Below are 11,442 nucleotides of genomic sequence, written 5' to 3'. Positions count from 1 at the left end.
AACCTTGCTAACCAGTCACCCATGAGGAACTTTGTTGAATGCCTTGCTGAAGTCCATATAGATCACGTCCACCATACTGCTCTCATCAATCATCTGTGTTACTTCTTCAACAAATTCAATCAAGTTTATGAGAAATTATTTCTCACGCACAAAGCCATGCTGACTATCCCTAATAAGTCTTTGGCTTACCAAATACATGTAAATCCTGTCCCTCAGGAATCCCTCCAACAACTTGCCCACCACCAATGTCAAGCTCACTAGTCTGCAGTTCCCTGGCTTTTCCTTACCACCTTTACTAAATAGTGACAACACATTAGCCAAACTCCAGTCTTCCAGTACCTCACCTGCAAATGTTGATGATACAAATTTCTCAGCAAGAGGCCCAGCAATCACTCTCCGAGCTTCCAACAGAGTTCCAGGGTAGATCTGATCAGGCTGTAGGGATTTATACACATTTATGTTGAATCATAGAATGACTACAGTGTGGAAACAGGCCATTTGGCCCAACAAGTCAACCCTGACCCTTTGAAGAGTAACCCAGCCAAACCCATTCCCTTACCCTATTACTCTACATGTTCCCTGACTAATGCACCTAACCTACACATCCCTGAACACGAACGGTAATTTACCACGGCTCATCCACTTAACCTGCACATCTTCGGATAGAGGGAGGAAACCAGAGCTCCCAGAGTAATCCCACACAGACACAAGGAGAATGTGCAAACTCCTCATAGAGAGTCGCCCGAGACTGGAATCGAACCCATGTCCCTGGTGCTGTGAGGCAGCAATGCTAACCACTGTGCCACCGTGCTGCCCCATCTTCCCTTTTAGAATGAATGTAAAATTCTCTCAACACCCCACACGCGCATCTACCTATCGCCATCCCAGCTCCCTTGCCCCCATTCCTAATCTCCGATTTATCTCTCAGCCCCCTTTCCCAATCCACAATCCAGATGAAGGGCTTATACCTGAAACATTGACTCTCATGCTCCTCAGATGCTGCATGACCTGCTGTGCTTTTCCAGGGCCATACACTTTGACTGTGACCTCTAGAATCTGCAGTCCTCACTTTCTCCCTCAACACCATCCCCCAACAAACTCCACCAGAGCAAGGTCAGTGTGGGATGCGATACATGAGCTTCCTCTGCTCATTGTCACTGAACAGAAAGCTGTCTCTACACTTTTAAACTAAATGTACAGCTACACTGTCTACATCAAACACTTTCAATACAGGGATATCCCTGAGTTATAAACAGAGTAAAAGATTCTACTCTTTCCAACTGAAACGAAATCTTCCTCCTTTCTTGAAAACTGGAAGGAAAGCTGTCCCCATCAAAGGTTCCCAGGACAGAGACAGCACGCAGTGAAATACAGAGTAAAACTGCCTCGAGTCTATGAATGAAAAGGAAAGTGAAAGTAAAGCTCTCCCTGCATTGTCCCGATCAAACACTCCCCAGACAGGGACATGACAAGTTAACATACAGAATAATGCATCTTCCATATTGACTCCATCAAACACTTACAGGAGGAGGTGTAGTATAAGGTCAATCCCTTTGTTCTACCCAAACCCCATCCTCAGACAATCTCTCCGTGGGTCTCACTATCAGTCCCTCGGGTGAGGGAGGGAGGCAGGACCCAGCAGACACCCCCCTGGATCAATGAGCTACTTGTATCCATGGGGCCTTTTTTTTCACAAAGTGCTCCCTCCTGTGTTTTTTTTTTTTTTTCTTTTTTTTCTTTTTCTTTTTCTTAGACACAAAGTGCTCCCTCCTGTGTATTTTTTTTTCCTCCCCCCTTTCTTTTTTTAACCCCACACTACCACCTAAGTGCGGTAGTGCTTATTTTATCCTCAGCACCCATGGTGTGTGTGTGCGCAGGTGTGAGACACAGTGTAAGACACAAAGTGCACGAATCTTTATTCAATTTCCACCACCAGGATGATAGGAAAACACCCGGGTGGCCAGTGACAAACACTGCCCTTCACATCAGTGGGCAGTGCTGTGTGATCAAAACAGTGAAGGGGAGGGTAGGGACTAAATCAAAATAGAATTGGAGGGAGAAATGATGCACTCCACTCCCTGCGGCGCCCACCTCTTGTGGAGAGCACAACCTGCTGGTCAGGGCTCAGCTGGATTTATTTGGAACCAGGCACCTGATTAAAGCTGCTGACCTGACCCTGGGGACAGCAGGTTGTCAGCCAACCAGGGTCTACCCTGAGAACCAGACTGTCCTCTTTGACTATGGGCTGCATGAGTGTGGCAGCAGATTGCAGGTAATGGGGGTTGTCTACACTTGCTGGAAGCTTGGGCTGTAGATGATTCCTGACTGTAACCCTAAATGTGATAATATTGAGGACTTGTCTCCTACTCTCAAATTACCAGACGAGGTTCCCCTCCTGGATTGTCTGTCCCTGAACTGTTTTCCAAGTCTAGCCTTGTGCTCCTGTTCTCATTGGTTTAGAAGCCTCTGATTAGAGGGGTTGTTCTGTTACAATGTATGTTTATCAGTATGAATTAAGTATCATGGGTTGACTTGTGGGTGGTGTTTTGATGCTGAGTGTTCTCCCGACTTGGTTTAGTGACCTACTATAGTGTGGCTTTCTATATTATAATTACATTCTCAATAGTGAGGTCACAGGAACACAACTCTTAGCAGCATGATTTGTGTTTAGTTGGATGGAAAGTAGCTCCATAACTATCAGGCAAATTTTCTTGACTCCCTCCCACTGGGGGTGCTCGTCTATGAATAAATTGACTGCTCTTGTACTTGAGGAGCTCCACATTTGGCCTGTTGGTCAAACTCGTTTGATTTTATTATGGCTAATTATTTTCTGTTCCCATCTCATGAACACTGTTTTCTTGCCTCACCTTCCTATTAATCTCCATATTGTGCTCATAATCTGAAGGTTTCATGATTACACTGGGAGATGATGATGGCCAAAATATTCCTGTAACCTCTTCTCTGTGATAACAATCATCACCACCTCCCTGTTCCCTCAATATTATCTCTCACTTCGTCTGTGAGCCCAACACCCTCCTTTCAAACAACTTTTGGTTCAGGAATTCCCATCCTGATAGTTGGAATGATGTCTTACACTGTTAAATTGATCCTAAATAACTAACCACTGACCTGTGAACTATTGCCCTTGAATACTGGTCTCTCTAGCTCAGGGTGTGGGAAAGCAGTCTCCTGGGCCTGTTGCACTCTCTAAAGAATGTCCTAATATGATGTCATTGTGAACCCTGTGTAGAACCTTCTCATTTCAGACCAGCTCCTCATTCCTTAACCTGGTGTCTTCCAGATGACTGGAGATTTCCTGATCTACACCACCCACCTGACCCACATCCCAAACTATCCTGGATCTCTCATTGTGAGAACCAATGGTGCTGTTGTTCCCATTGAATGTCGTTATTTGAGGTGAGAATCTTTACTCTATTATCAGTATGATCCACGTGATGGGTGGCTGGGGAGGGATCTCCTGGTGTCTCTCTGGGAGTTGTACCCATTGTCTCCAACCCTTGTCTTGCTGTACTTCAGGTGACTGGCTGACCGAGCGCACTTCCACTGTCTACTCCCTGGGAGACCTCATTCACATTGAGGCATCTGTTTCAATGGCCAACCATGTGCCCCTGAAGCTGTACATTGATCGCTGTGTAGCTACACTGAGCCCAGACAAGGACTCCACCCTGAGATACAGCATCATTGACTACAATGGGTAAGGAGCTCTCTGCTTTCTCCAGCTGCTCCCATCTCAATGGCTTCACTCCATTCACTTCATGGCCCTTTGTCCATCTGCAGTTGCCTCCTGGACAGCAAAGCTGAGGACTCCTTTTCAACCTTTGTGTTGCTGAGAGACGGGCGGGAGCTGGACAAGCTCCGGTTTGACCTGGATGCCTTCCGTTTCTATGGCGATGAGCGTTCCTTGGTAAGAGGAAACTGCTGATGTGGTTCTCCACCCTGGGGAGGGAGTCACTAAACACTGTCTTGTTCTGTGTCCCTCAGATGTTCATCACCTGTTACCTGAGAGTTGCTGCAGTGGATCAGGGAGATTCCAGGAACAAAGCTTGTACTTTCCAGAAGCTGCAGAATATGTGAGTTTCCCTCTCCCTGTCCCTCAGGGATGTTGTTGTTGGGAGAGGTGATGCACCATGTGGTTGATGGGTTGTTTCTCTTGTTTAGCTGGGCCCCATTGGAGGAGTCAGACAGTGACATTTGTGCCTGTTGCCATGTGGGGAACTGTGGGAGCACAAGGGAGATCCTCTTCCCTTTCAGAGGAAGGAGAGACCTTGGCCCTGAAGTTGGTAGGACATTGACCCTCTGGGTATCTCCACCCCACTCTCTCCACCCCCCCCCCCTCCCCACCCCCCCTCTTCCTGACTGATGTTTGATCTTGCAGAGAGTGAAGCTGGATTGAAGTGGGAGGGGGAGGCCTCACTTGGCCCCCTGATCATTCTGGATACTGAGCTGACCAACCTGCCAACTCAGCCCCTGACTGAGGGTGACGGAAGGATACAGGAGAGGTCTCCAAGCGGTGAGTTGGCTGCCTGCTAGTTTCCCTTTCTGTCCCTGTTTTCCTTCAGTAACCATTGGTTTCTCCTTGCTTTGTAGGTGTGGAGTCAGAGCTGGCTGTGATGGTGGTCCTGACTGTGACAGCTGTCTGTCTGATCTCTGCTTCATTGCTGGCCTTGTTCCTGTACAGGAGACACAAGCAAACACCCATCAACTGGTGATTGAAATAGTCAATAAAGCCGTGATTCATGGTTTCTTCTGTCTGGAGCTGGTTTTGTTTCATGTTCCTTTTTTTTTAGTTTTAAAATATTCCTGGGTACAATCCCTGGGTTGAGCCCCTCCAATCTAGGGATCGAGTTGATTGACCGACCGACCGACCCCAGTGAGTAGAGGGGCTTTCCATTCTGATTAACTCACTGTTTGCAGAATGTGCAGGAGGAATGGCTCTGATGTGGCAGTGTCTGAGGGAGGAACAGCTGGTGTTTCCAGTCTGTTCTGATTCTCTTCAGAAGTGTCCAAGTGGATTCCCAATGTTACCATCTCCTGAGATGCTGCCAGTCCTGTTGTGTTTGTGAATTGTTATCCCTCTGATTTCTGACCTCTGCAGTATTGGGATTTCAAACTGGACTGAAAAGTATCATGCCCCTAAACAATAAAGCTGTGTTGGCAAGTCCTGAAGGGCTGTGGTCATTTGACTGAGTAGGAATCTAATTTTGAATATTGATGGCCCTAGTCGTTTGTTCAGAGTTGAATGTAAACTCTACTCACCCCTCCTGGACAGGGGATGTGGTTGAAGAAATCAAGTACCACCTCTAATATGGACATTTATGAAGATGTCACTGTCTATTCTCCCACATTCCACACCTTCCATATCCTCCACCATAGTAAACACTGAACTGTTCTCCCCCCTTGTGGCATCACAAGATGGTAACCATAGCATCTTCAAGTAATGGAGGGCAAGATGTATAATGGTGTCAGTATAGCTGCAGAAGATGAACTGTTTGTACCTGCCAAAGGGAGGCAGAGCATGGGGCCATGCAGGTGCCCATAGTTACCCCTTTGCTCTGCCAATGGGTTTCACCAAACTGTAGCACATCTCTGGGACACACACTTAACCCCAGCACCCTGTGGGTGAACACTCCAACTTCCCCCTTTGCCACAGACATGCATGTCCTCTGCTGCCTCTGCCACCAAATTCTAGCCACCAACAACTGAAGGATGAGCACCATCTTCCATCTTTGGCACCCACCAACTACATGGGATCCATGTAGATTTCCCTTCCCCAGTTTATCCCAGACCTAACCCTGGGACAATCCTCAAAAGAGAATTGAACCCATGTCCCTGGCGCTGTGAGGCAGCAGTGCTAACCAATATGCAAACGTGACACCACGTCTTTCCTTTCAAAATGACATTTCAGTTCCCTCAAAACCCCACACCTGCATCTACCTATCGCCATCCCAGCTAACTTGCCCCCACCCCTAGCCTCCTATTTATCTCTCAGCCCCCTTTCCCAATCCACAATCCTGATGAACAGCTCCTACTGGGAAAGTGGACTCTCATGCTCCTCGGATGCTGCATGACCTGTTGTGCTTTTCCAGTGCCACACGTTTCGACTCTGGTCTCCAGCATCTGCACTCACTTTCTTCCACAATACCATCCTCATGAAACTCCGCCAGAGCAAGGTCAGCGTGGGACTCGAAACATGAGCTTCCTCTGCTCATTGTCACTGAACAGAAAGCTGTCTCTACACTTTTAAACTAAATGTATAGCTACACTGTCTACATCAAACACTTTCAATACAGGGACATCACCGAGTTAGAAACAGAGTAAAAGATTCTACTCTCTGCAACTGAAACTAAAGCTTCCTCTATTCTTGTAAACTGGAAGGAATGCTGTCCCCATCAAAGACTCCCAGGACACAGACAGCACGCAGTGAAATACAGAGTAAAACCACATCTACGCTGTGAATTAAAAATAAACAGAAAGTTGAGCTCTCCCTGCATTGTGCCGATCAAACACTCCCCAGACAAGGACATGACATGTTTAGATACAGAATAAAGCTTCTTCCATATTGCTTCCATCAAACACGTCCAGGGGGAGGTGTAGTATAAAGTCAATCCCTTTGTTCTACCCAAACCCCATCCTCAGATATTCTCTCCTTGGGTCTCACTGTCAGTCCCTCGGGTGAGGGTGGGCATTACCCAGCAGACACCCTCCTGGATCAATGAGCTACGTTTGATGATTGTATCCATGGGGCCTTCACCATGAGACCTTGTGGAACTGAATTCAGTCAGGTGACAGCACAGCAGCTCACAGCCACTCCTATTGGTCCAAACGAAATATTACCTCCTGGTAATAACTCGATGAGTTCAGTCATTGGTGGAAATTATAGAGATTGGGGCTGGTTGATTGGTTCAATGTTGCTGCTTCTGGTCACATTGGTGTCAGGTGAGAGCAGGTTGTGTGTCTAAAAGGAGCTGGTTGGGGGTGTGTGGGGATGGTGGTGTTGTTTGTGATCATGGGTGATTTTGTAGTGAGGGGTTTGTTCCCTTTGTTGGTGTTAGTTGGAGCTGTTTGTTGCTCTGAAACATGGCAACAGTTTCTGAGCCAGAGGTTTCCACGGACAATAGTGAGAGCCAGCCCTGTTCCTGAGAGAGTGCCTCCTCATGGGCATCCTATTGGTTCTAGTTTCTGAATGTCTGAGGTTGTGAGTGTGTCCCCACTGCAGACTGTGATGGTGCAGTGTGGAGAGCACAACCTGTTGGTCAGGGCCCAGCTGGTTTATTTGGAACCAGGCACCTGATTAAAGCTGCTGACCTGACCCTGGGGACAGCAGGTTGTCGGCCAACCAGGGTCTACCCTGAGAACCAGACTGTCCTCTTTGACTATGGGCTGCATGAGTGCGGCAGCAGATTGCAGGTAATGGGGGTTGTCTACACTTGCTGGAAGTTAGGGCTGTCAATGATTCCTGGTTGAGATCTTTGATATTGGGAAGGACCATTCTCCTCCTGCTTTCTCAAATACCTCAGACTAGGTTCCTATCCTGGATTGGACTCTGCCTTAACTGTTCTCCTTCTCTAGTCTTGTGCTGCCATGTTCACTGGTTTGGAAGCTTCTGGTTATATACATGTAACAGAACAATGTATGTTTTCTCAGTATGAATTGGGTATCATGTGGTGATTTGTGAATGTTTGGATACTGTGAACTTTCTCCTGAATTGTTTTAGTGACCTTCCACAGTGCATCATTCCACTGTGTAGTTTTGCTGTAGAGATGTTATAGGAATGCAACTAATCTAGCAACATAGATTAGTGTGATGCTGCAAAAGCACAGCAGGTCAGTCAGCATCCGAGGAGCAGGAAAATTGACACTTTGGGCAGAAGCCCTTCATCAGGATAGCAGCATGATGTGTTTAGTTTGAGGGGAAAGTATCTTCCATTTCATCAGGTAAATGGACTTTACCTCCTTCTGACTGGGGGGGTTATTGTATAAATAAACTGACTGCTCTGTACTTGAGGGGTTCCACACTTGGCCTGTCGGTAAAACTGTTTTGATTTCATTCTGGTGTCCTATTGTTTTCTCTACTTTTCTCAGCTCTTGGACACAGCTTTTATTGTTTCAGCTTGCTGCTAATCTCCAGGTATTGCATCATTAATCTCTCCTCAAATCTAGAGGTTTCCTGATTACATTGGGAATTAGATGGCCAAAAGATCCTGGCAACCTCTTTCTGTAATAATAATGTCCCTGTTCCCTCAATATTTATTGCAAATACTGTCTGGAAGCCCAACACCCATCCTCCTTTAAACTAACTTTTGCATCAGGAATTCAAATCTGATCTTTGGTATGATGTCAATCTTGTTAAACTGATCCTAAATGACTAATCCTTGACCTGTGACCTATTGCTCTTGAACAGTGGTCTCTCCAGCTCTGGGAATGTGGGGGTGGAGTTGGTGGTTGTTGGTAGAAGCAGCCTCCTGAGCCTATCACACCCTGAAAGAATCGTCCCAATGGGATGGTGTCATTGTGAACCCTGTGTAGAACCTTCTCATTTCACATTAGCCCCTCATTCCTTAACCTGGTGTCTTTCAGATGACTGGAGATTTCCTGATCTACACCACCCTCCTGACCCATATCCCAAACTATCCTGGATCTGTCATTGTGAGAACCAGTGGTGCTGTTGTTCCCATTGCATGTCGTTATTTGAGCTGAGAAACTTTACTTGATTGTCAAAATGGCTGTCCTGTCTCCTTCTCTCTTCTCTTCCCTCCCTTTCCTCCCTTCCCCACCTCCGGAAGGGCAACATGGGCATCTGTCATTCTCCCTGCATCTAATGAATGGTATGTGATGGGTGGCTGGGGAGGGATCTCCTGGTGTCTCTCTCTCTGGGAGTTGTACCCATTGGCTCCAACCCTTGTCTTGCTGTACTTCAGGTGACTGGCTGACAGAGCGCACTTCCACTGTCTACTCCCTGGGAGACCTCATTCACATTGAGGCATTGGTTTCAATGGCCAACCATGTGCCCCTGAAGCTGTACATCGCTGTGTAGCTACACTGAGCCCAGACAAGGACTCCACCCCGAGATACAGCATCATTGACTACAATGGGTAAGGAGCTCTCTGCTTTCTCCAGCTGCTCCCATCTCAATGGCTTCACTCCATTCACTTCATGGCCCTTTGTCCATCTGCAGTTGCCTCCTGGACAGCAAAGCTGAGGACTCCTTTTCAACCTTTGTGTTGCCGAGAGACGGGCGTGAGCCGGACAAACTCCGGTTTGACCTGGATGCCTTCCGTTTCTATGGAGATGAGCGATCCTTGGTACGAGGAATCTGCTGATGTGCTTCTCCACCCGGGGGAGGGAGTCACTAAACACTGACTTTTGTGACTGTCCCTGACATTCCCTCAGATGTTCATCACCCGTCACCTGAGTTGCTGCAGTGGATCAGGGAGATTCCAGGAATAAAGCTTGGACTGTTGTTCTGTTTGCCGAGCTGGAATTTGTGTTGCAGACATTTCGTCCCCTGTCTCGGTGACATCCTCAGTGCTTGGGAGCCTCCTGTGAAGCACTTCTGTGATCTTCCTCCGGCATTTATAGTGGCTTGAATCTGCTGCTTCTGGTTGTCAGTTCCAGCTGTAGCTGCAGTGCTCGGTATATTGGGTCCAGGTCGATCTGTGCTCATCCACAGATTCCATCAACAAGCACATCGACCTGGACCCAATATACCGACCACTGCAGCGGACAACTGACAAATTCCCAGCTTGGTGAACAGAACCATAACGGGCACCCGAGCTACAAATCTTCTCCCAAACTTTGAAAGCTTGTACTTTCCAGAAGCTGCAGAATATGTAAGTTCCCTCTCCGTCCCTCAGGGATGTTGTTGGGAGAGGTGATGCAACATGTGGTTGATGGGCTGTTTGTTTAGCTGGACCCCATTGGAGGAGTCAGACAGTGACATTTGTGCCTGTTGCCATGTGGGGAACTGTGGGAGCACAAGGGAGATCCTGATCCCCTCCAGAGGAAGGAGAGACCTTTACTCTGAAGCTGGTAGGATGTTGACCCTCTAGATATTGGGGCTCTCTCCTCACTCCCACTCCCCCTCCCTGACTGGGATGTTGATCTTGCAGAGAGGGAAGCTGGATTGAAGTGGGAGGGGGAGGCCTCACTTGGCCCCCTGATCATTCTGGATACTGAGCTGACCAACCTGGCAACTCAGCCCCTGACTGAGGGTGACAGAAGGATGCAGGAGAGGTCTCCAAGCGGTGAGTTGGCTGCCTGCTAGTTTCCCTTTCTGTCCCTGTTTTCCCTCAGTAACCAGTGGTTTCTCCTTGTTTTGTAGGTGTGGAGTCAGAGCTGGTTGTGATGGTAGTCCTGACTGTGACAGCTGTCTGTCTGATCTCTGCTTCATTGCTGGCCTTGTTCCTGTACATGAGACACAAGCAAACACCCATCAACTGGTGATTGGAATAGTCAATAAAGCAGTGATTCATGGTGTCTTCTCTCTGGACCTGGTTTGTTTCTGCATCCTTCTTTAATTTAAACTATTCCTGGGTACAATCTCTGGGTTTAACCCCTCCAATCCATGAACTGAGTTTCCTGAATGATTGGGTTATGGCAGATATTTGCTGCTTCCAGTGAGTAGTTTAGACCACCTTGGATGTATTTGATGTATCACTAACACCATCCCTCCTAACTCCTGTATTCCCAGCTACTTTTCACCCTGGTCCAAGCCCCTCCCCTTGGATACCCCTCCCACATTCCTGATGCCAAGCTTATGCTTGAAATGTTGACTCTCCTGTTCCTCAGATGCTGCCTGAGCAGTTGTGCTCTTCCAGCACCACGTTTTGACTGACCTCCACACCTGCAGTCCTCCCTCTCTTCCTGGTCCAACAGTCAGTTCCCATTAATACCCCCTTGATGAAAGGCAAACTCTCAAAACATTGTGTCTCCTGCAACTCCAACAGCAGGAAGAGTATTGAGAAACAAAACTCACATATTAATAAATTTCAGTCCGAGTCAAATTCTGAAGCAGCGAATTTTATTGATATGTACTTGCAAGAATGGGTGCCTAATGAGCACCCCGATCTGGGGGTTACATTCTGATTTATGCTGTTCAGCTGCGTCTCTGTCCTCCCCTTTCACCCCATAGGCTACGTGCTACAGTAAAAGTAACCAATCACAACTCTAGCTTTGCTCCACCTTTGCCTAGCTTCTCTCTGCCTCTGTTTACTTCTCCCATTACTCTAAGCCTGTCGCCCTTACTCTATTTATCTCATTCCTTATGTGACTAGGTAGGTTGCAATATTATGCCTCCACAGTATCACCAGAGATCTGCCCGGGGAACCCTGAGTGCTGAGTAGTTCCCTCCTTTATCCGTTTTGGTGTCATTGAGTTTCTATACATGACCTCAGCTCCCCCCAAGTCTCTGGACCGATTTGAC

General features: G+C 47.5%; 1 protein-coding gene and 1 pseudogene across 1 annotated transcript in view; both read left to right on the top strand.

Annotated features, from left to right (window-relative positions):
* LOC122541054 (zona pellucida sperm-binding protein 3-like) overlaps window positions 1-4,762 on the top strand; it is a 13,821-nt gene extending 9,059 nt beyond the window's left edge. The window contains exons 8-9 of the mRNA XM_043677565.1: window positions 4,397-4,531; window positions 4,609-4,762. Coding sequence (XP_043533500.1) covers window positions 4,397-4,531; window positions 4,609-4,730 — 257 coding nt within the window. The 3' untranslated portion in view covers window positions 4,731-4,762. The remainder of the gene's footprint in view (window positions 1-4,396; window positions 4,532-4,608) is intronic.
* Window positions 2,135-10,496, top strand: LOC122541057 (annotated as a pseudogene).
* Window positions 10,497-11,442: the final 946 nt, after the last annotated feature.

This window comes from Chiloscyllium plagiosum, chromosome 36 (assembly GCF_004010195.1).
Source record: "Chiloscyllium plagiosum isolate BGI_BamShark_2017 chromosome 36, ASM401019v2, whole genome shotgun sequence".
Lineage (NCBI taxonomy): Eukaryota > Metazoa > Chordata > Chondrichthyes > Orectolobiformes > Hemiscylliidae > Chiloscyllium > Chiloscyllium plagiosum.
This window is presented reverse-complemented; position numbering and strand designations above follow the sequence as displayed.